At 37.4% G+C, this 26,118-nt stretch overlaps 1 protein-coding gene across 3 annotated transcripts in view; it reads left to right on the top strand.

Annotated features, from left to right (window-relative positions):
• Positions 1-26,118, top strand: part of LOC107585340 (sodium/potassium/calcium exchanger 3) — a 75,523-nt gene that overhangs the window by 8,672 nt on the left and 40,733 nt on the right. For all 3 annotated transcript variants that reach the window (XR_001609235.1, XM_016272341.1, XM_016272340.1), the window contains exon 2: positions 13,455-13,595. Coding sequence is in view for 2 of the 3 variants with exons in the window: in XM_016272341.1 (XP_016127827.1) it covers positions 13,455-13,595 (141 nt within the window). In the remaining variant the exon portion in view is untranslated. The remainder of the gene's footprint in view (positions 1-13,454; positions 13,596-26,118) is intronic.

Raw genomic sequence — 26,118 nt, 5'->3', positions numbered from 1 at the left:
CATGGGACGGTAGGCCTCCAGAGCGGTACCCATTCCGGGACCCATGGCGGATCAGGCAGTTCGGGACGCCATGGCGGAGCAGGCAGACTAGGAAGCCATGGCGGAGCAGGCAGACTAGGAGGCCATGACGGAGCAGGCAGGCTAGGAGACCATGGCGGATCAGGCAGTTTGTGGCGCCATGGCGGAGCAGACAGTTCAGAAGGCCATGGCGGAACAGGGAGCTCGGGGAGCCATGGCGGAGCAGACAGTTCAGGAGGCCATGGCAGAACAGGGAGCTCATGGAGCCTGTCCTCGGCACTCTCTGGGCTAATATCGGGGACTGGAGCCCTCTCTGGGCTAAACTCAGGGACTGGGGGACTGGAGCCCTCTCTGGGCTAAACTCAGGGACTGGATCTCTCTGGGCTAAACTCGGGGACTGGAGCTCTCTCTGGGCTAAATTCGGGGACAGGAGCCCTCTTTGAACTGGATTCGGGGGCTGGAGCCGACACTGGAGCGAGCTCTGGGGCTAGGATGAGGGCAGAGAACAGTCTTTTTCTCCTCATCCTTTGATTAGAGGTGAATGGCGCGGCCGATGGGCTTGACTGAGGAACAGCCGGCGGACTTGACGGCGGGCTGGTTCTGGCTCGGGGCCGGACGCTCTCCAGACACCAGAGGATCCCTTCCCTCCAGCTTAGTCCCGTGGTCTGGGAGGTCCACGGGGCGATGGTAGTTGGCCCCGTGCCAGAACAGAGAGTTGATGGTGGCGTCATCTAATGCCGTCGTCACAGCAAGCCCGCAGAACTCCCTGACAGGACATGACGAGGGGAAGATGAGAAACCCCTGGAATCAATAAACATAATAGGAACAGGAAATGGGCAACAAAACACAAGACACAGGACTGACACAAACTCACTGAAAAACTCTCAACTGAAAAAATTGTATTGCTTTCCTATGGTATTAAGCCTCAAATATCAACTATACATTGGATTGTTTTTTTCTTTAAATAAAAAAGTAAAAATATCCATTGTATTATAATGTTATACTAAAATTAAAAACAATGGAAAACCCTTAAGATAACCTGTAGAAAGAAAAGAAAACACATCTTAAGCACACAGAATAACACAAGTGGACCTAGAACGATTAATTGCTGCTTTGAACGATTACATAATTGTGGCATCCGTAATTGTTATCACAATTAGAAATTCGATTAATTGTGCAGCCCTAATTTTACTTCTGTAATGTGACATATTTCCTAGTGAAAGGCTATTTAGCAAGTAAAAATGTACAGCAGGACTTTTAGTGGTTGTGAATTGATTGTATTGTGAAAATTCAACGTTACATACCAGAATGGAGCCAGACCTGAACGTTAGTTTGCTAAAATAATGGTTAATAGCTAGTTTGATTAGCGTTATCCAGTAATATTTGCAGCCTCAGTGGCATTAGCAGAAAGGGAAAGTCTTTTCAGACTTCAAAACTTCAGACTGAAAAACCTATGACATTGAATTTAAGAAATTTGATAGATTTTAATTTGTATTCCATGATCGTAAATAAACCTTTTAATAATTACATTACTGTTAAAAATTTTGGGGTTGGTAAGATTTAATGTTTTAAAGTTTTTCAAATTTCAGAGGAAGAGCAAGTTATTGTCATTTAATATATTTATTTAATTAAAGATTATAAGGATAATGATCTTATTTGTAATAATTACAAAGATCTCTTCCTATGATTTAAAATAAAATCAATGTGAAATCCAAATAGCAACCTATTTTACTCCTGTAATGTTTTCGTAAAGTAAATATAGTAATATTTTCATTTAATTTGGACAGTTTGTTAGTTTCTTGAATAACCAGAGAGAAAAATTATCAGTAGTTTCTCAGTAATTAACTAAAAGTACTGAATCCCCCCAATAGAACGTCCCTAATTAATACAATAGCTTTATTTTAGGCTAGCGGTCTATTTTGGAATACACAAGACAATTTAGTCAGGACGGAGGCAGCTGCCACCCTGGAGCGCATGACGAGGTGAAAAGGCGATGGAGAGAGAGAAACAGCAAGGGGTTTTCTATCTGCCGGCTCCTCCCGAATCCCTCCACATGCCTCTCCTGCCGCTGCCCTCACGTGTAGCGCAGGTCATTAATTCAGGGAGGAGGGGGCGCCCTACATACCTTTTCTCTCACTACATATATAGCATGCTCTAAATGTCCTCATTAGAGGTGTGATTTATAATGCCCCTACACTCCACCTTCTTTATGTTTGTGCTGCGGTAAGAGCGGCTCAGGCCCTGCATTGCATCTGTTTATGGAGTTTGCTAAAGCCAAAACCGCTCTGACCGAGTAAATCAAATGCAACACACAGTTCAGCTGAACACAGCAAGACCACTGAACATCTCCTAGAGAGGCTCTGGCCAGCCAGTAAGCGAGCAGACGGATTGCACACAGATGTTTAAAATATTTTAGACATATGGAGATGAAAACCAGCCACACATTGTAATGTAGCAAGGACAATCATGTTGTATGGGCACTCTGCAAACCGGGATGACCTGCCAGAAATGTTACGTACTGAAAACAATATGTTCTTCAGTTCCCATTACAGATACTAGTATGTTGATGTTTTTCAGAGTGGGAGGGGGGGGTAACCTTGAGTCTGATTGCCTGTGTGCGGCAGCCCCTATTTGGTGCTGTGAGTTGTGAGATGAGGTTCCATCTGTTTAAATTAGTTAAGCCAGACAGAGAGAGACAGACTTGAGAAGTTGTTCCCATGTTTACTGTCTTTATCTGTATTTATTGCAAGTGTTATGCAATAGAGAACCATTTGAACATTTGTTGAAGTAACTATCCATAGTTCTTCTTAGATGATGTTACAGTATGTTCTTGTTTTAACTGTAGTAGCCTGCATTTCAATGGACAATGGTCATTTATTCCTGTGATGCAAAGCTGAATTTTCAGCAGCCATTACTCCAGTCTTCAGAGTCACATGATCTTTCAGAAAAATGCTGATTTGCTGCTCAAGAAACATTTCTTATTATTATTTGTATTATTATTTCCAAACATCCTTAAAAGCCTGTACATTCACTTTTTTTAAGAGGATATTTCTTCAGTTAAATTAGTTTTAAAGCATTTGATCAATGCAGTAAGATAAAATAAACTTAATTCACCATATATTCTCTGAGTCTAATTGTCTTACACAATTTTGCATAATAATTTCTCTTGTTTTAAGGATTTTTTTTTCTAGAGAACAAGATCAAACTGATTAAGTAAATGTCTTTGTTGAGTATTTGACTGAATTTGTTGACATAGCAACCTATAATATGCTCCTTTTCATATCTCTCAAAACATATAATTATGATAGCAGTGGCAAAGCTAGAGTTTTATACATGGGGTGGCCAAGGCTAATTCAGGGGGTCCATAGACCATGACAGAAAATCAGTGTATAACTCCAACCTGGCATAAAAAAGCATGAATAAATCCCGCGATTGCTGATTACTACCCCACATTAGCTATACATTCCTACCATAACTTCAAATGTTAGTCTATTGGAACTTATTTCTCTTATTTCTATCATCTGATTAACCAGCAGTTGGAGCAAAATATCTAACATTAACTTTATGTGAATTTTTTAAATATTACAAACCTAAACCTAAACCTAAACTAAACCTAAAACTTCAGCTTACTTCAAACAGGGTTGCCAACTTTTGAGTTCAACCTGGTGTGAGAATTATTCAGGAATAATTAACAAGCTTGTGATTAAGTTTGATTAATTTTTCTAAACTAAACTATACAGGGAACCTTATTGTTAAGGTAAAAAGTAACAATTGATTTGTATACAAGTTCATATTAGACCATTTTAATTTCTAATTTGTTTTATTAATTATAATAACAGAGTAATTATGAGTAAAAATATAATAAATGTATTTTTTGCTAAATTCTCCTCTTTAGTGTAGATTTTCTTGCTATGGACACTGAATGGTTATGTGACAATGTTTTTAAGCTGCTGTCTTTCCACGGTTGAAACACTCATTGGGTGATTACTTGAGACACTACATTCAGTAAGTTGTATTTTCAACATGCCCTCAGATGTTCATTCATGTTTATTTCATGCTAATTATAATGCAGTCCTGCTTTGCTTGAACTGAGGCAAAGCGGGAGCGCACATGAACCGTCACGCCACTAAAGAGCTCCAAAACTTTATTTATCATTTGAAATTCTTAATAAAATTAACAGAATTTGAATGCCGAGACTTTGTTTCGTATTATCAAAAGTAACCTGCTCTGTCTTGTCTGTCAGCGCGTTTTCTATGTCCTCTTTGCTCTGCGATGTTTTTCACTCCGTAAGAAAATGAACGTGTGATGTGAGATCGCGTACATAAAAGTTAGCAGAGGCTGAAAGCTACACCGAACTGAATAAATTCTTCTTTCAGTAAGATTAAACAAAGAAAATGAAATAGTAACATATTAAATTTTGGGGTGGCACACGGGGTGGCCGATTAGATGTCAGGGGTGTCCAGTGCCACTCTGGACACCCCTCTGGCTTCGCCACTGTATGATAGTTGAACAAAAGTTCTGAGTGATGATATAGCACATTTCAAATAGCTAAACTGCTCCGCTGTCAGCAATTAGCATGGAACCCAGTGCACACTGTGAGTGCTAGCACATTCAGATAGCCTTTTACCTGCACTAAGAGGGGAAGAAAAACTGATTAGCTTTTTAATTGTCTGATTTAGATCAAACGTGAGCTGACTACCATGCAGTGTAGTGCAAATTCCGAGTAAGGATATGAGAAGCTAGCTCATTACTTTTCACACAGGATTACCTTTCATTGAAATAAGCATTTCTGCTCAGTAAAAAAGACAAATATGCTTAAGATATTAAAAATCCACTATGAAAGAATAATGAGTTCTAAGCCTTTAATCTTTTGACTGCTTTGAATTTATATAAGCCCTTGTTTGATATTCTGTCTGATTACATAAAGCCCCAGTTGAAACATATTTGAAGGTGGTATGTTTGGTTTGTAATGTAACCTGCTGAGGAAGAGAGTACTGACAATAGATATCTGTTTTGGTGGAGTTGTGATTGTCCCAAGGTGCCTGTATGGGAGGGTGGCCAAAACAAGCAATGATGTAGGAAGACATTTTGTGCCACCAAGACAAATTTTGTAAGCAAGACAAAATTCAATGCAGTTTTGTGCACAAATGTAAAACCTAGTGTGAGTAGGGCTGCTTTTCATCATCTGGGACTGTGTATCTTGTTAAATTAGAAGGAAGAATGTGTCATCTGACTACCCTTACCTCAACTACCTTCAGTAAATCTCTAAGATGATAAGAAAAATGGTGTGCAAGAATAGGCCCGAACAGTATCTGAAGCTGGTAAATACTTGACTTGTTATTGCGTCACAATGTGGCACTTGAAATGTGGGGATTGAAGATAAAATGGCATGGTTAAAGAACTGTAAGTGTAATGGATATGACGATGTTGTGCAATTTGTCCTATAGAGTATGATTGACAACATAACTGTGGCAGTTTATTAACATTATTTGTGATCTAAGTCATTTTAAATTATATTGATTGAAGTTTTGTATTTGATAATAAAAATTTAATTTTGAAGTATAAGCAATGTGCATTAATGTGTAAACCTGTTTTCTAATTTTATCTTAATATTCAAAACTCTTTAACTGTTCATAACTGTATTATTATGCTGGTTTTGGGTTTACCTGGCTCTAATTGGACATGACATCAAAATTAAAATATACAAAATGTGGCTAAATTAGTCAACCTCATTGCTTAACTTGACTAGTCGACCACTGAGAGCTTTCATTACTGTAGACAAATATCAGTGTGAATTTTTGTGATTTAGTATGCATTTAGTATGATTTAGTAGTGAAGCTACACTGAGTGACGTCCCAGAAACCATCTCTCTCACTGGTTTGCCCAGAGCCTCAAAGCTTCCTGACTACCCTCCAGTCCTTTGAAGACTGATTGGTAGAGATGGGGCTTTTGTCCAGCTCTTCTGGCTGACAGCAGACATGCACAGCAGGAGCCACACCACCAGCAGTCACTAATGAGACTATTAATGGCCTGTCACATCCATAAACGAGCCATTACTGATACCCAATCACTGACTTTATATATAACCACCATAGATTCACTTCTGATAGTTTGGTTCCCATGCTTTTCCTGAGACCCACCTCTATCTCCAATACTTTCAAGAATCAAGAAATCCCAAATGGAGTTTATTTCCTTTATATGTATTGATTCTGTATTCACCTTTCCCCTTGCAAAATATTGCCTTCCTTTTAAAAGAACAGTTTGATTTTATAAAGACAACACTTTATTAAACTAATAAAAATGGCATTTTGTCACGCCCCTGGACTTTTTTGTGTTGTGTTTTCCCTCCCCAGGTGTGCTGTGTTCCCTTTAATTAATCATTCCTTGCACCTGTGTTTTCCCAATCACCCAGTGTTTAAAAGCCCCAGTCCTTTCAGTTAGTGTTTGTCGGTCCTCAAACGTCATTCCTTGTGTTCCAGTGTCTCCTACGTTCCCCGTGTGCACATTAAAGACTGTGAATTGAAGTTATCTCCGTGTTTCCTCGCTCCTTGCCTCCCGAGAAGTGTGACACATTTATATTGTCATTTTGTTAAATCCAAAAGAAATGGTTATTACATATTATATGGATCTTTTTCTTAAATGATAGATAGATCTGATATTTTCTGCTGACTCCCTAGTAATCCCTTGGGGGTCCCTGTTTCCCATCCAAGCAGATGTTTGCCTTAATGCTGTAACGTCACTAATGTAATACAGTGTTTCCAAAACCCCTTAAATTCTACCTTCCTTTTCTCTTCTGGTTTCTTTGTACCTCTCCTCTCTCTCTAACTTTGTTTGACTATTACTGTGCCATATTCAAGTTTTCGCCTAATGAAGATAAACTAGGTAATTACGGTTTTGACAGAGTGGAAGTATGTAGTGTTATATTTATCCATTTTGACAGTATGGGGTCAGATGTGTAAGGGCACTCTGAATCTATAGGATAGAATTTCCCGGGTAGTTCCTCTTCGCAACAGCTGCTATCTGGGACAGTCTTCTGTGGGACAGGTCCTCAGGTGATGTGCTGCAGATGTGGCTAGATAGAGCAATCTAATTTCTTCTTGTGCGAAGTATATAGCACAAGCATCTGCAAGCTTTCTTCTTAGAAATAACACTGTGAGTGACAGGCTTTCTTTGTAGATCATTACCAGTAAAAGTAAAGTAAAACATAGTTATATAAATAACCTTTTTTGAAATTCATTTCATTTATTGAAGCTAAATAGTTATGTATGGTTAAAGGTGAAGAATGTGATTTCTCCACCACTAGTGGCACCAAAAGGAACTGCATTCTTTTTATTTCAGAAAACATAATTGGTTCATCCAAAGGTGTGAATTTGATATGGGATAAATTGTTTGTCCAAAAATGTTTTGTTTGCAATTCTGTTTTGTGCAACTAGTTGCACAAATATTAAACAGTGTATGCTTGAGTGAGAAACTTCAATTAACTAAATTAGTGTGATATTGCAGGTATATAGCTTTTGATACTCGGCAAATAATGGAGGACTCTTGGGAATGATGATCAGTACTTTCTGTGGCTCTCTTTGGGGCATATGCACCTAGGGATCTTGTTATTCATTACTTAGAAGTGAGTAAAATACTACTGAGAAGTAAATAAGACCCTTTCCATTAATGATGCTGCCCATTACAGTATCATATTTGAGTAAATCTTTAATGAGCATTATTGTTGGATGACAAGTGCATCGAGTGACACTAAAGTCTTTTAGTTAAGACTTTTCCATTAATTTATAGTTTATTTTGTAATTTGACCTCATTCAAGATAATTTTGCATCTGCAAACAGCGACCCCTGAAATAGCATTGCAGTAAAAAGAGTAAAGTTGCATAATCTGTCTTAGTCATGTTTGCTCTCTGTGAAATCACCTTTGATGTTCAAACCTTGAACATCAGGACAAGCACTTTACGGCTCTTTCTTTGAAGAGGGAGGTGCTTTGCCATAATGCGTCCTTGCCTTTCAGCTAAATTTTTATGCTGTTTTATTGTAAAACTCACACATTTAAGGCATGTTTATCTCTGGGGTTTGGGCATTTAACATCATGCTAGAGGCTTTTTGTTTTATGACATGCACCATGTTGTCTTTGTCGATATAACAAACAAGGGGGTGAAGAACCTGGTTATGTAATATGTTATATGTAGTTTTTGGAAATGGTCATTGTTGTTTTTTTGTCTTTGTACATTTTGTAATAAAGGTGATTAAGGTGATGGTGCAAATGTGCTCTGGGCTGGTGCAGTAGTGCATAGAAACCTTATTATTCATTAGATATGTCTAAACTGCTTTTTCTATTTATGCTTGATTAAATATATACTGTTTCTTTTTCAAATAAATGTTGTTCTTTTGAACTTTTTATGCATCAAATAATCCTGAAAAAACAATCACCACAAAAATATTAAGCAGTTTAGCTTTGCCATCACAGGAATAAATTACATTTTAAAGTCTATTAAATAGAAAACAGTTTTTATTTAGCCTTTGACTGAAATATGTATTTATATATTTATTTATTAATCCTTATATAATAATCTCAAACTCAAACGGCTCAAAATCATGAAAGTTGACTTTGGTCAAAAGGTGCGTGAGGCTTGATTGTTACAAGTTATTCATTTTTATAAAATTTTTATACAAGTCACCACATGTGCATTTTCAATCTCAGTGAATGACTCTCTTTAATGGGGTCTCTCGCAGAGGTGCTTTGGGCTCTCTGGTGCAGCTGCATGCTGAGACTTTCACATTCATTACTTAGAAATGCCTAAAATACTTCTGTATCTCAGACCTTCTTGTGTTAATATAAATGTTTAAGAAGAATTACAGTTATTTGCATCCAATGACACTTAAGATGTAATGTAAAAGCAATATTCTTTTTTTAAGAGATTGAGTTTGTGCCTTATCATTAGTATATTCTTTATTTCATGCGTTTTTTTTTTTTAATCCTCTGCACATGTACTGATGTGTTTTCTGTGTGCGATTAGCCGTGTTCATCTGAGCGTGATGTCGTCACTGTTCTCCTCTGGTCCCTGTGGTTACGTCACATCGCCATAGTAACTTCCTGCCTCCCCCCGCATGTGTGTGTGCAGTGTGCATTCTGGCTCGCTGCACAGGTAATGCCATTTCTGTGCAGCATGTCAGAGAGAAACACACTATTTCCATTGAAGCTGGGACAATGAACCTAAGCTCTGCTCATTCTAATGGAGCCTACATGGTTAATTACTTAGCCAATTAGTTGCGTTTTTAGCCCTGGAGAGTGAGAAATAAAGACTCACTAAACATTTGGGCCACTTTACTGTGCAAAAACAGCTCACTAACCACCCATAGTCCAGTTTAACCAGGTTCTAAATTGGGTTGTACCATACTTGACATTTAACCAAAATTAGAATCAAATGATGTACAAATTATGGAGAAGAGCATTTATACAGATATACACAAATGTGTAAGCACACATTTACCCATCATTGAGCATCATACATTTCAACATTTAGATTAATTTTTGGTACCATTTTATTGCTGATTTGAAATACTGAAACAATCTGTTTTTCACCATTCAGTTATAGGCAATCTACTTCTACCTGTAGACGATGGCCACCATTTAAAGACCATGTATTTAGCAAGATTTACTCATATTACTAGTAATAGGAAAAAGTGTGCAATACATCAGAATAAGTTCCACCTTCTAAAAAAAAAAAAAAGAGGCAGTCGCCAACTGGTCATTGCATCGCTGCAGCTGCTGTTAGAAACTCCAGTTCCCATAGAAACAGTCAGTGTCCTGAGCCACACGCTTGGGACTGCACATGTGCATTCGCTGAACCAACTTGAAATATGCTTTTTTAAGTGCTATTTGAGCTTAAGAAATAACATTTATGGGATAGTTCATGCCAAATGTTGTAGCTGATTTGAAATACATTATTTACATGTGAATTTGGTAAGTTTTTGATATTTCAGTATTTCCTTATTCAAATAGATAGGATTTATTCTTGCATGCCTGAAACAGCTGCCCAGACACATTGCAATTATGGCCGCTGAGTGAAATGACTTTCCTCGAAAGGGACTTTGACTGACTAGCCTCAAAAGGACTTTAGCCCTAGCCTGCTGCATCCTCCGCAAACTAACACTCAGAACTGGCCTGCAAAATCAAGAATTTCAGTGTGCAAATTGCATTCAGCATATGTTTTGTGTGCACATTTGTGCTGCTATCTAATTTATATAATTCCTAGTAACAGAGACAGCGTGTTCAAATAAGCGGCGCAGTGAATTCCCCTCTGAAAGATGGAGGGAACATATACCAATGAAGCATCTGTGTGGCTCAGTTTTGTGCTTCACTTGCTCACCTCTCATGTCCTGGACAGATCGCTGCTGTCTCTTTACTATGAGGAAGACGCTAAGGTGTCACATTTTCCAAAAATGTCACAACCGTCTTCACTTCACTACATGATTCTTTTGGCATCTCAGGGGATGATGAATTTTTAAACAGTTTCCAATAGGAATGTCAGTGCTTGGATCAGTTTTTCCTTTTTTTGTCTTTTTGTTGATGAAGACAAACTCAAGTTTCCTATCAGTGCCTAATAGGGCTGTCGCGGTGAGGGAATTTCCCTTGCGGTAATTTTGAGTGGCTCAATAGCGCGGTATGCGGTATTATCGCCATACGTACATACGTACATATATATACAGTGGGTACGGAAAGTATTCAGACCCCCTTAAATTTTTCACTCTTTGTTATATTGCAGCCATTTGCTAAAATCATTTCAGTTAATTTTTTTCCTCATTAATGTACACACAGCACTCCATGTTGACAGAAAAACACAGAATTGTTGACATTTTTGCAGATTTATTAAAAAAGAAAAACTGAAATATCACATGGTCCTAAGTATTAAGACCCTTTGCTGTGACACTCATATTTAACTCAGGTGCTGTCCATTTCTTCTGATCATCCTTGAGATGGTTCTACACCTTCATTTGAGTCCAGCTGTGTTTGATTATACTGATTTGACTTGATTAGGAAAGCCACACACCTGTCTATATAAGACCTTACAGCTCACAGTGCATGTCAGAGCAAATGAGAATCATGAGGTCAAAGGAACTGCCTGAAGAGCTCAGAGACAGAATTGTGGCAAGGCACAGATCTGGCCAAGGTTACAAAAAAATTTCTGCTGCACTTAAGGTTCCTAAGAGCAGTTAAGCACTTAAGACGAGGTCATATTCAGAAGACAATGAAACTGAAACCAAATAGCGTTGAAACAGGAAGTGAAGTAAACAAAAGAGAATGACAAAATAACGGTCCGTATAACAGAACATAAACCTGACATTAAGATCGTTAGTTTATCGTTAGCCTAGTTGTAATCTGATCTTCTAATCTGACTGGACAAGAGACTTTCTATTGATATTTCCACCTGCGAGCGTTCTAGACGGGCTGTCAGTCAGTGCTGCGCCACAAGGTGTTGGAAAGGGACTGTCATTCAATTACACGTTCAAAAACGCTGATTCATTCAGTCAGTCAAAGAGACATAATGAAACACACTGTTGAAATCATTTTAACTTTGAGCGCCACTTTAGAAGGCTCAGCTGACCAGCTATGCGTCGATGCTAAGACAGAGATTTCACTTTCCTTGGACATGACAACCTATTTTCACAAATATATATGACTCGGCCTGGAGGACAGACGCAAGTAATCGCACACGCGATCAGTCGATCTCTCTCTCATTCACTGTCTGTTTAGGCTTGTTAAGTGCAAATCTATGGAGCCTGTGTAAAACGAGAAGGGCATAACCTTACGAAAAAATAAAACACGTAAAAATCGCGATTGCTGCGGTTCTTGCATTCCTCTGCGGTTTGTTCGTCAATAGCGCGGTATTGCGATATTGTGGTTATCGCGACAGCCCTAGTGCCGAAGAAGAACAGGGTGTTCTGAAGCTCTCCTTACAACTATATCCCAGTTCTGTATCGCTATTCACATCACATCACAATGTCAAAATGTGTCAAGTCATAATGCGCCTTGCAGCCCTGAAGTCCTATCGTGAGTGCTGTTGTTTTTTGTTTTTTTTTATAAATATAGAGGTTTTATTTATAGCGACTTGAGCGGTAAGTGGGGTCCGGGCTTTCTGAAAAGAGTAGCGCAGGAAGACGGTTGAGTGGAGTGGAGTAAGGGCAGAGGCGCTTTAGGACAGAGCGACCCAGATGACAGTGCTGCCAGAATAATCACCCCCTCCCAGCCCAGACAAGCCAGGACAGAGGCGCTGCCGCAGGAGCGTTCGCCGCGTGATGTCACTTTTATTACGCCTCGGCTTCACTCCGCACCACAGACGGCCCTCATGAATATTCGCCAGCAGACTTCCGGGGCTCTGCTGCTCACAGAAACACAAATGAGAAGTGGAGCCTGTGAGAGTTTAACAGTATGTAACACATTCCGGCTCGCTATGTCCCTGTGAATGCAGTGTGAACAGGAGATATCACACAGTAATACTGGGCTGGACCGGTCAAACCCACCCAAAACAACACTGTGATGAGCCTAACTTAGATCCGTGACTGTGAAACTCAGCTGTGTTGAGAATTTTAGTTTGTATTATAACTCTGGATAATAATAGATTAGGAACAAGTACAAGACAAGAACGAGTGTCACTCACATCTACACACATCAAGTGTCTGTCGGAGGTTTGTGGATAAAAGCGACTACTTAATAAATGTGAATGACTGTCACACTCACAGAATAAGTATGGAAGAGGGGTGAGCGACTAAAATACTCTCTCTGTCTTTTCTATGTGAATATGTTTGTTATGAATTTGTGCTGTCCAAATTACATTCAGTATACAAACTTATCTGCATTCTTTTTTATACTGTAGTTTTTTGCTGTAAGTTTAAAAAATGCTTGGTTACGCAGCCAGCATGGGTATTACTCAGCATTTGCAATATGTTTAGACTCAATAAATACATTAAATTGACCAAAAGCAACAGTAAAGATTTTACATTGCTGCAAAAAAGTTATCTTTCTATTTTTATTAAAATAGAAAACAGTTATTTTAAATTGTACTAATATTTCACAATACTGTATTACTATTTATTTTATATAATAAATGCAGGAGAATAAGAGTCGTCTTTCAAAAAATTTTTAATAAATCTTACCAATCCCAAACGGAAGTGTTAATTATATTGGCAGATTAGAGGCAAAAAAGTGCCAACTTAATAGAAAGTGAATATTTTTTAGATAATACTTTACACATAGACTGTCATATAATTATTTTAATTTGTGTATATATTTATGTTTTGAAAGTGGGCCCCTTGTAAGGGGATTGTAATATTTGTGTCAAATATGAGAATTCGTCATATCTTTTGCAACCAAATTAAGTCTGCTGTAGGTAAATCTTGCCATGATTAATGGAAATGATTTTTCCATGTGTTTTACAGGTTATGGCATCTCCAGTCTTTCAGCTGAAGATAGTGAGAGGTGGGAGAGTCGCAGGCTGCTGCAGGACTTTGACATTGACAGCAACTATACTGATGAGGTGCAGGTTGGGCCCAATGCTGAAAAGAATTGCACACCGCCCGGTAAGAGGTTTAGCACAACATACACATAAAACCTCACACAACCTACCAGCTCTTTTGGTTCAATAACACAGATGAAACAGGAAAATTATTGTTGTTTGTAAGGAACTTAGCATGACAGATGACTAATGTCACAATGGAAACAACACCTCAATATGATTAAGCAAGAAGTCATGCCAAGTTTCACTTCTGAAAATCTGTTTTTGAGGGTAGAATTTCCATATTGGGATGTGTATCGGAGTGTGAACTAGGTTCTATGAGCTTTAAGATCAAGTGATGTTTTCTAAAATGAAATAGTCTCATATCTTGTATTTGTTCTCCTCTGGTTTGTGAGTCCACAGAGGTGTTAGTCCTGTATCAGGACTCTCCTGTCATCAGTAAGTCAGACACTAACTCTTTTGTTGCATATGAGGGAATCTCGCTGGCACAGACTTTGCTATTGTTTCTCTTGGGGATCGCTGGCTAGAGAACATAATGTGTATTTCAAACCATAGAGACCCATGAGCAGTGACCAGTTCAAAGGTTAACAGTGGATTTCTGGCCAAGGTGAAGACCAGACACGTCACCTAATGAAGACATTAAGGCTTTTAAAAATATTGGTGCTCTAAGAAAAGTCAGCAGAACACAACTCTATTAGCTGCTATGACCGAGTTTGATTTTAAATTTGGTTAATGTCTGTACAAGATCTCATGGTAAACACATTCACACCCAATTTTAATTTCTGACAGAATTAGTATAAAAAATTTGACATTTCCAATCTGTTCCTCATTATTTTTCCTCATTGTTATTCATTGTTTATTTGCACAGTTGGTGTAGATCCTCTGTGTAATTCGATGCACTAGGCTACATCGTTCTCCACACACTTGGATATTGTGAAGAGGCCAATTAGAACAGTTCTGAGGGAGAGGCGAGGGTGAACAAAGATACTGTGCGGGTCTATTGATTGACCATCTCCCTCTTTCAAAGCTCTCCTCTTTCCCCCTCTTGCAATGTGTTTACAGTAGATGGGATCTACTACAGCACACTGTTAGTATCTAATTCCACTCCACTGCTCAGTTTATTTGTTGCTCAGGAACTTCATACATGGAACTTTCATATAGTGGCACCAAAAAGTATTTGGACAATGTTGAAAAAAATAATGCAGTATTTTAATACAGTAATGTTATGAACAGGGCCGTCCTTAGGGGGGTGCTCCATACCTCGCACCGGGCCCCACGTCAGCTAAGGACGGCCCTGGTTTTGAAATATTGTTTCAATTTAAATTTGTAATAAATATTTTCTATTTTAATATATCTATAAATATAATTTATTCCTGTGTTGGCAAAGCTACATTTTTCAGCAGTCATTACTCAATTCTTCAAAGTCGCATGATCCTTCAGAAATCATTCTAATATGCTGATTTGGTGCTCAAGAAACATTTCTTATTATTATCAATGTTGAAAACAGCAGCGCTGCTTGATATTTTTTGTGTAATACTTTTTTTTTCCAGAACTTGTAGATGAATAGTAAGTTTAAAAGAACAATTTACTTGAAATAGGCATCTTTTTATCAATTTAATATGATAAATATAATACTTTCTTAAAGTCTTTGTTGAATAAAAGTATTAATTTCTTTAAAAAATATATTGCTGACCTCAAACTTTTGAACATTAATGTATATTCAAAATTGAGACAAAAATTGTTTAAAAAATAGGCAAAAATGGCAAAAAAAAATTAAAAATGAAAAAGTTAATTGTGGAAATTACTTTATTGTTATTTGTTTGGAGAAGTTACTTAGTTTGATATTTGGTTTCCAATGCAGTGAAATAATGCATATATTTTTAAATGATGCTTGAGCGTCCAAATACTTTGGGGCGACTGTATGTCATAAATACTGTTATTTTATATGTGTTGGCATGACTTTTATGTTTTATATGTGGTTAAAGTAAAAAAGTGTTTTAGGCTTGAGGGGAACACTTAATCTGCAGTGAATACAGAGGTATGTCAAGTCTTATGGATGGTGATATAAACCAAAACTTATGATTTGACATCTCTCCAGAAATAAAACAGAGCAGGAGGTCATTTTCCATGGTGAGACATTGTATTTGCAGTGAGCTCAGTGTGTAACGACCCGGCTCTGCTGTTAGGAGGTGTAAAGGGAGCAGCTTTGCGTCCGTAACACAGCGTGGCCTGCCTGCTTTTGTTTGTGTTTTTTTTTTTTCGTGGGCGGATTTGCGTGAATGTTTCCAAGTGGGGTCCTGGTGTTTTAGGAGGCTGTGTTTCTTGCCAAGCATCTCCTTGATCTCGCCGTTAAAGAGTGAGCTGTGCTCTTAAGCTCTCGCTCGTGTCCAGATGCCCGCTCCCCCACCCGTCTCCAACACCAGCCTGGCGCCTTGGCACAGGTTGAGGGTTTCCTTACTCTACTGTTTAAAACTATTCTTCCTTTAATACAGCTATAGAAGTCTACACATTACACTAGAGAATAAGTCTTGCTCATATTCTGATATTCAAACCTGGTTTTTACTACATGTACACAAATTGGGAATAACAACATTGTTTACAGTAAATGCATGAATGAATGCCCTAAATGATCATTACAGACTGCAAGAGTCATTCCTGAATTTACGATAATTGACAAAGTGATAACCAAAACCAAGGTTCCCCTTCAGGAACTCGAGCTGTGTCGAAACGCTATTTCGACGCAGCGTCTCGTTCCCTTCGGGGGACCATGGTTACAACAGACGTTTTAGTCTCATGTTTTAATTATTATATTATAATCATGTTTTCAATTATTAAGAGCACAAGTGTTATCAATTTAGTCTAGTTTCAATTGAAGTACCAAAATAATTAAACTATACATACTATAAATAATAACTAAAACTGATGAAAAACATTGATTTACCCAAAAATGAAAATTCTGTCATCATTTACTCACCCTTATGTCATTCATCCAAACCTATATGACTTAATTTATCTTTCAGTCAGGACCACTCTGTTTGATTGTAGAGGTCCTGAACATTATTTTGGTGGCAGGCTTTGCTCTGAAGGGTTCAGATTCTGAGCTGTCCACAAGCAAATCTCAGTGAGGTTTGAAACCCCAATTCTAAGATCAATCAGGGAGCGCAGCTACTCATTCTCTGTCCAATCTTAACTTTTGATGATGCTCTCTTGTCTCAGCACAGCGAAGATAGCATATTTAAATTATAATCGGGAATGCTGTTCTCGGGTAATGTTGCCCCACCCCCCCAATAAAATGGAGTATAACGGTTAGCTTACTTGAAGATAGGCGATCATTGTCTCCTTAACTGCAGGCAATTGCCAATCATCAAAAGCCTGAGCAACAAGTATGCTTCCAATAATACACAAAAAGCTTTAATCAACAGCACGTTTCCTAAACACAGCTTAGACAAACAACGAAAACGTTCCAATGATAAACACAATTTGCTAAACAGTATATGCTCCGACAAGCACGTTGCCAATAACCTGTTAACTTTTAAGTATGAGCATAAAAGGAAAACTTAGCTTAGCTTATGAAGACACATTCAGATGAATGGAGAGTGAAGTACATTCAGATGTGATGAAGATGCTTGATTTTACTGATGTCACACTTCTTCATGTAGGGAGGGCTGATCTCGACTGAATTGTTCTGAAGTCACTTCCAACCAGGCCGCTTATACTGGTCGATGCAGTGAATTGTGAGTTCAAGATCACTAAACTGAATCTGAAGGGAAATTCGGCAGGGAACAAATCCCTTCATCCATTTGAAAACTGTTCTGTGTGAGTGTTTGTGATGAACTAATATAGTGACTGAAAGCTGACTTAATGCGTCTGTCCGACAGAACTCAAAGCTGACTTAACATTTGTCTGTGTGACAGGAAACATTCAAAATAAAATTTAGTTTCTCAATATATCTCCTCCTCTCAGGTTCACATAGGGTGGTGAAATAATCCTTTCACATGGTTAAAACTAATGAATGTTTCCTGACGCCGATTACGTTTCCCTCCAGTGGGCGTAGTTCTCTAAAAACATGGTTCTGGGTTTTTTAGCTTGTTTACTGTACACCTTGTCACATAGCAGCTTTTAGACATTGTTCTGTTTTTTGTTATAAGTCAGAAATGACAAGGAGGCAGCTTCCCGCAATACAAAATCAATGGAGAGCGTTGGATTGTTTTCCCCCCGGTGGGCGTGGTTTTCAGATTGTGACGCGTGTCGCTCTGTCTCTATTTAATTGTAGTGGGAGGAGTTACGCCGTGGTCTGCCTGAACTACATTTGAGCTCCATTCATCACTCAAACTACATTTATAAGAATGTGTTGATTATTTTTGCCCATTCAATGAAAGAATTGCTCCTCAGTGACTTTAATTGTATAGGCAAAAAACATTTTTTAAACAAATTTTCACAGAAGAACCACAGAATTGTCATGTTAGCACTGTGGGTCTGATTATAAATATACAAGTGTCCCCTTACACAAGTCTAAACATGCCTGAAAAGATGATACAAAGACAACAGCAAGGAATACAGTCACATAAAAGCCATGAGACAGAGAAGGGACACCAGAAAGAACAAAAAACAGTGATTAATCAGTGGGATGCCCATGTTGCGATGCTGCGTGGGTAGTTAGGCAGGCGGCTACACTGTACACACATTCACAAAACACACACGTAGAAAACAAATACGGCACATTATGAAAGATGAACATTCAGCATGCGGCACACAGCTTGGTCATTTAACCACTTTCTACCACTTGAACTTTCCACAGCTGTTCATGGAAAGCTGCAACATTAACTGACTTACCATTTTTGGTTCTGCACAAATAATAAAAGCCTTTATCCTCCTCAATAGTGAACATTTTGTGGTGGGAGAGAGAGTTTTTTCTTTTGTTAGTCATATTCATGTTCCTCTAATGAGCAGAACTGCTTACTTGTCAAACCTCTACATTTATCCTACAGTGTCTACTGTAGACACATGGGAGCGGTCAGTGTTCTCATAGGAACTTCTGATTTGGACAATGCCTTCTGAGTTGTGTGCTCTTAAATGGCCTTTGTTTACAGTTTACACCTCCCTCGCCTCAAAGGCTCAGTTTCAGATCTCTTTCTCTGGCTATTTGAGCTGCATTTGCACAATCAGAGTAGAGAAAGCACTGAAAATGTGCTTACTGTGCGCTTTAACGAAATGCCAATATTGCAGTTATAAACACAGCTGGTCTCTCTCTTTTAGACTGTCACTCACTCTTTCTCTCTGTTTGTCTGTTTTTCCATTTTAATCCTCGCTCCTACAGACCTACACACTATGAATGCACCAAATAGCACATTGGTTATTTACCATTATTAGACATTTTTTAATTTACACTACTGTTCAAAAATTTGGGGTCTGTTAGAATTTTATTCATGGTTTTGAAAGAAGTTTCTTATTCTCACCAACTGTGCATTTATTTGATCAAAAATACAATAAAAATGGTAATACTGTGAAATATTATTACAATTTAAAATAATCATTTTCTATTTTAATTTATTGTAAAATGTCATTTATTCTCGTGATGGCAAAGCTGGATTTTCTGCAGCCATTATCCCTGTTTTCAATGTCACATGATCCTTCAGAAATCATTTTAAAATGCTGATTTGGTGCTCAAGAAGCATTTTTATTATTATCAACGTTGAAAACAGTTGTGCTGCTTAGTATTTTTTGTGGAAACTGAGATACATTTTCAGTATTATTTGATGAATAGAAAATTTGAAAGAAAAGCATTTATTTAAAAATATTTTGTTACACTATTAATGTGTTTACTGTTACTTTTGATCAATTAAATACTTGCTTAATAAAAATATTAATAAAAAATATATATCATGCTGAGCCCACTAGAGCTTCTATTTTTACTTTTATCTTACTTTTGTCATTATCTAACATTCACTTAAGTTTAGTATTTAATACACTAATCATCTAATAACACTGTAAAATGTAATCTTAAGCAAATATCAACATTTGCATACTGTACATTTGAATGTTGTAATGTGTAAATTCATTTGTAGCATTTAGATTTTAGTTGTAAGTGCTTTATTTTTGACTTAAACTGTACAATTTTACAATAATTGCGGCCTGTGCAGATTTCATTTATTTATTTATTGTTTTTGTCCCCCCTATACTGGGTAGAACATGAGAACATCTCCATGGAGACCCACAGATCTACTTCCACTTTGCTTCAAAGCCATATGCTTTGGCCCAGCCTCCCTCCTTCCACAAGTGCAGAGCAGAGAAAGAGAACCCTTAAGACGCTTTTTTTGTTTCCATGTTTTACCTAACCCATTCTCTTTCTCGCTGACTCTGAGCAACCATCAGACAAACAAGTAACTCAAAGTAAAAGCGCATCACTCCGAATAAACAGAGGCTTTCTCAGGAGACATTCCCTGGTGGCTCAACCTGGATCTTTTAGACACGCTCAAACAGATGTTTGTTGTCCTCTTCACTGTGACTAACCTGATTTTTCCTATGACTCTGTAAGTTCGCTGATACACAATATTTTCATGCTAATTTATTTAATTATTTACTTACTTAGTTTCATAGCCGGAGAGTGAACCAACTCCAGGGTAAGGCTAAAAGCAGCCTAATGTTAGTGTAATCTATTAACTATTGACTACTAGCATATGGATGTCATGTCATAAAATATTTTTAATATGACTGAATTTGTTTTTAACAATTTAATAAAAACATTGTAAGTTATCATCGTCATCATCCTCTTCCTAATTGCTACATCCCAAATGAATATTGTGCATGTTAAACTCACTGCTTGATGCTAGGTTATTAAGATGTTGGGTGTTAAGGTGTTAGGAGTTGTTGCTTAGGTGCTTTTAATGATTGTTAGCATTTGGCTATCCTGTTGCTCAGATTAGTCAATCCGCAACTTAGTCTGTATGATATTCTCATCCCTAAATGTTTTTTTTTTAGTGTCAGTTTATGGTTATATTTGCCATTTTTTTCCATTTACTAGGCAAAAATCATATACATTGAAGAACTTGCAGCATATCTCTCCTCACATATGGGATATTTATGCGGCAAAGTTTAAAACGTATGATACTTATGTATACTTATGATATAATTATGATTTTAAAAGTGTGATTTGGGGTTGGTTTGATTTTTTTTTTTAAGAATACTCTTATGCTCACCAAGGCTGCATTTGTTTGATCAGAAATACAGCAAATATTATTACATATTATTACAATTTAAAGCTGTTTTCTATCTGAATACATTTTAAAATTTCATTTATTCCTATGATGGCGAAGCTCAATTTTCAGTAGCCATTACTCCATTATTCAGTGTCACATGATCCTTTAGAAATCTTTTTTGTTTCTTCAGAAATCATTCTAATATACTGATTTGGTACTCAAGTAATATATTTTTTTTATTATCAATGATGAGAACAGTTAAGCTTCTTAATATTTTTACCTACCACTGGCTTTTGAACAGTAGTGTAATATTTTTATACTTGCATTATTGTTCCATTCTGTTTCATATGGGAATAGTTGTGTCCTTCCATTACAGCATTCTACTTCACATGACCAGCAAGTGTGTTTGGAGTTAAATAAAACATGCATGTAAGTTGAGTGTGTGTATACTGTATATAGTGTGTGTTTGATTGTGGTTTTGTGATGTAACTCTAAATAAAGAATAGCCTGCGGACAGTATGACAGGCTGAGGACAGCAGTAATGTGGATTCAGGAGGATGCACTGGCCCGAGGAGCTCTGTCACATGTAGAAGTAAAGGTCAGAATGTGCAAGACTGTGTGTGTGTGTGTGTGTGTGTGTGTGTGTGTATGCACATGAGGGAAGTTGTGTAGATTTTTTTATGGAAAATAGATATTAAAAATCAGAATTCAAGATGATGCACACACAGACACAATATTTTAAAGCAAATAATGCAAAGCAATTTTTATATTGTTACAGGTATATAATTTACATTTGTATCATAAATGATTCTAAAAGGATATATTTGGCAAGTGCTGAAGTATATCTTTTCAAATAAAAATGTAAGAATAAATATTTATTTAGGCTTTGCATTAAAATGTGTTTTATTCAGGTTATTAAAAGGTTAATAGTGGAGTGAATCAACAAAAATGGATATTATACATTTACATTTTACTTTTTTTTTTTCATTTAGCAGATAGCGACTTACAAATGTTATGACATTTTTTCCTAGATGTTTAAGGTATTGGGCTGAATCTGAGTTACCTGTTTTACTTTGAACTTTGTGATATATTTTGGCAAGAGTGCATGAAAGTTGCTTGTATATTATTTCATGCTATCTGAGCACCACTGAAAATGACAGGAGGACTAAATGCACACAAACACATTGTTCACACACATGAATTAGCTCAAATTAATGCAAATGGATTCTCTTAGTTTATGGATGTACACAACCTAACAAGTCTTTACATGTTGGTGAGATTTAACTATGCAGAAAGAAAGATGACAGTAAGAAAAGGTTATTGTATTGAGTCCAAAAATGTCTTATCACTTTATTAGAACGTCTTTTATAACTTAATGACTCGTCAAATTGCACATTATATTATACATTGTCAGCGTGTTGAAGCTGGAGGTATGATATTTCCGCTGTGTTTTGTGAGGGGATGTGGGGTGGGAGGCGTGTGAGGGGGGCTAAATGTCAAATTACTCAGCGCAGTGACGACGAAGCCTGTTACACGCAATGTGTCGCTGCGAATCAGCATCTTTTGCTCTCTCTCATTTTCTAAGGGTGTATCTGTTTTTGTGTATTTTTGTGGGTTTGTACACACATTTGAGCTTTGCTATAAATGGACATAGAGATGATTTTGCACAATGTTGCAAATAGTTTGAGAAGGCCAACATCAGAACATGGCAAACATTGCAATCAGTCATGCAAACCCAGAGTCATAATCTAAAGATGCAGCCAGAAAAGGGCCCAATAATTCATCTGTGTTATTGTGCATATGAGAAGCATCATTACTCTTTGCCTTCCAGGCGTTTAGATGACATCCACACCTACATGAAATCAGGATTTGCATCATCTTTGATGATGAAATGTTCGGTCAGGTTTAGGCTTGATTTACTGTAGCTGTAATCTCATCTCACAAATATTTGCTTTTAGCTGTCAGAATCATTCCCCAAAGCAAGTCCGTTTCTGAGGAAAAGCAAGCATGTATTGGAAAAATGTACAGTACTAAATGTAAATTACTACTGAGCTTTTTAAATGAAATCCTATTAGACTACAATTACTGTAATTTTGAATATCTCGGCTTATTTAATTCTTTAATTGATGTGTTTGTTATTAGTGGTACAGAAGATCATCAAGGTCAAAGAAGAAGGGATGATGTGAAGTTTACTGTAAAGCGGAGTATTGTATAGCCTGAAGAGTTTAGAGTAATTCTGAAGAGTACAGTTTGCCAGGTGTAGAATATAATAGGTCTAGTGTATAATTTGTAGCATATAGATTGTAACAGTGCAGACCCACTTTTTCAGTGGCCCTGGTTCTGGAAGTATTTTAAAACCAGAGAAAAAGAGAAAGTTACAAGACTTTAATTAAGAAATTCCAATCTTATTGAGCATTGTGAATTACATAATTAAAAAGGATAAAGAAATATACACTCTTAAAAATAAAGGTGCTTCACGATGCCATAGAAGAACCTTTGTGTCTAAATGGTTCTATAAAGAACATTTAACATCTGAAGAACCCTTCTGTTTCACAAAAGGTTCTTTGTGGTGAAAGAAGGTTCTTCAGATTACAAAAAGGTAAGAAAGAGATGCTTCTTTAAAGAACCTTTGACTGAATGGTTCTTTGTGGAACCAAAAATGGTTCTTCTATGGCATCGCTTGAAGAACCTTTTGAAGCACCTTTATTTTTAAGAGTGTATAGCTATTAATTTAAAGATGTTGATAATATGTAGAAACAATATATTTTATGTTTATTGAAAAATGTGCATATATATATATACAAATATTTAAGTGGTTCGAGTGCATAGGGAGAATGGGTGGGTGCTAAAGTGTTCTTTTGGCACAATTTGCTTGTCACAGTTCTCTAATTGGTGGATATTTCTTTTTAGAATCATGGGTAATGTAGTTTTTCACCTGGAATTTTACTGTAAAGCTAAACACGGTTATTTAAATAATACAGGCTGATGGGTTTAACACAACCATATATCATCGCTTAACAACCTTGTAGCCCACATTATAGGTCTGTCCTAAAAGGTTTATAAATTACTGTTAAAATCAATTCTCCTATGGAGAGAATGAAAGGGTTTTTTACTTCCACAACCCGACTGTTAAAGTTTTCACATTGTAGTGTGTAGAAAGTCGTATATAGTGTGTAAGATGTAGCATATTGTGTAACCTGAAGGTACTGTACAGTGTGTAGTGTATAGCTCATAGGTTGTGGCATATAGGTGTAGTGTATTTATTGTGTAACATATAGTGTTACATGTAGTGTACAGGGTGTAATGTTAAAGGGATAGTTTAACCAAAGATGAAAATGACCCCATGATTTACTCACCCTCAAGCCTAGGTGCATATGACTTTCTTCTTTCAGACGAATACAAGCTCTTTCAAGCTTTGTAATGGCAGTGAATGGTGGTCGAGATTTTGAAGCCCAAAAAAGTGCATCCATCCATCATAAAAGGTACTATCCCTTTAAGTGTGCATTGTGTAGTGTGTAGGGTCACTAGGTTGTTGCATATACAGCCTCTGTCATAAATTGCTGTATAGTGAAAGCATGTGCAGCTGCATGCAATTATCAGATCTGTCAATTATTTCTGACAACAGACTCTTTTTCTTCTTCTGTTCTATGGAGAAAAAAATCACTACATAGCACGTATACTCACACAAACAGCAACGACACACACACATGCTGTAAGCATACACATGTGAACATGCACACTCCACCCGCCCACCCACACTCTCGCAGATGTTGTGTGGCAGTGGTGTGAGGTTTTCTTGTCCTTGCGTGGGTCTGTGTTCTGACTCATATAGTGTACCTGTGAGCCGAACCCATCTACAGCTCTTTCACAGGCCACCATAATGAAGCAACTTTCCGCATAACAGCCTAGGGCACGTCACTCTCATAGTATCGGTACTTCCAGGTACAGTAATTGCGTAATTAGACATTCTCATAAAATGTTGCTGTAATCATTAACATACACATTAACAATGTTACATTATGAAATGTGTGCAAATTATGGCAGGTAGTAGTGAGAATTATCTTATTTTCATCTCAATGCAATCCTCTGTGATCTCGGGACTCAGGAACCACCACCGTTGTTGAACCTTGTGACATCTGCGGGGACGTTCTCATCAGTGCTCGAGCATCTAATTGGTATTTCTCGGCATGATTTGCTGTGTAACAGGAGCAATAAATCACAGTAAACATAGACATCTTTGCACACCATTAATCTCATTAATGCAGTTTTTCCTTTATAATGAAAATTAATTTTAACTGACTCGGGACATATTTGAGCTGCCTCTACCAGGGAGACTAAAATGGATAGCCAAGGACAGTACCTCAAGGGAGGCATGTATTTTGATAAATTGAATTCACCTCGAGGTCACAGAGAAACGTCTTGAGACACTAAACCCACTGAACTTCCTGAACTATCAAACCACAAGCATTAAAAAGTGGGTAACGCTTTAGATTACAACCCGCAATGTACTGCGTAAGTAAACAGAATTTACAGCATAACTTTTTTGTAATTACAGTGTACCTATTCAGTACCTCCATGTAGGTATAAGGTAACAATATGCAACGTTTGGAGAATAAAGGAGTAATAAACTGTAAAATTACAAATTATTTCTACTGTATTTTGAAACTAAGGGGTACCTATTCTAATATTACAGGGTATGTATGACCTCTTATATTTGCAAGCGATTAAGCAAAAACATGTGCGACAAAATTCGTGACTATGGTGCTTAAGACGGGAACGTGTAGAAAATAGGAGAAAATGAATTGAAGCGCAGACAAGGGACAACTTTGAAACTGTCTGGAGTGTGTTCCTTTAAAACTGCAGCAGTGAATGTGGTGAGTGCGAACTGAAAACAGCTGGAATAGCGCATGAGACGAGTCTATCCGTGTTTGCGGCGCTCATGACAGGAATATGTGTAGAAAATACAAGAAAACTAATCGACACGAAGAGGAGAGAGATTTTTGAAACTGACTGGAATGTGTTCTTTTAAAACTGGAGGGTTTTGTTCGAGTATGTTCTCACAACATTGAGCAGCGACTGATGAGCGGTAAAACCGGGAACTGAAATATGTTAGTCAAAATGGTGCTTGAGGACATGGATCAAAACGGTAAATCAAAGACAGTAAAATCCTGTCAGTTCGCTATAATAAACAGTTTAATCTTGACTTTCAGTGTTTATTACTGTGTGTTTATTGGCGTGATGGTTTGGCCATAATAGTTTAATTAGTCATTACTAGTTAATCAATTAGTCATTAAGTCAGTGGGTGAAAAACATGAACAAATTGAACAAAATCTATCCTTAAGCAAGCTTTTCAAAAGAATTTGGTTTAACTGTATAATCTGTATAAGTATG

Source organism: Sinocyclocheilus grahami, unplaced genomic scaffold (genome assembly GCF_001515645.1).
Source record: "Sinocyclocheilus grahami isolate Dianchi unplaced genomic scaffold, SAMN03320097.WGS_v1.1 scaffold69.1, whole genome shotgun sequence".
In the NCBI taxonomy this organism is placed as follows: Eukaryota; Metazoa; Chordata; class Actinopteri; order Cypriniformes; family Cyprinidae; genus Sinocyclocheilus; species Sinocyclocheilus grahami.
The sequence above is the reverse complement of the archived record's forward strand: the minus strand, read 5'-3'. Positions and strand labels throughout refer to the sequence as shown.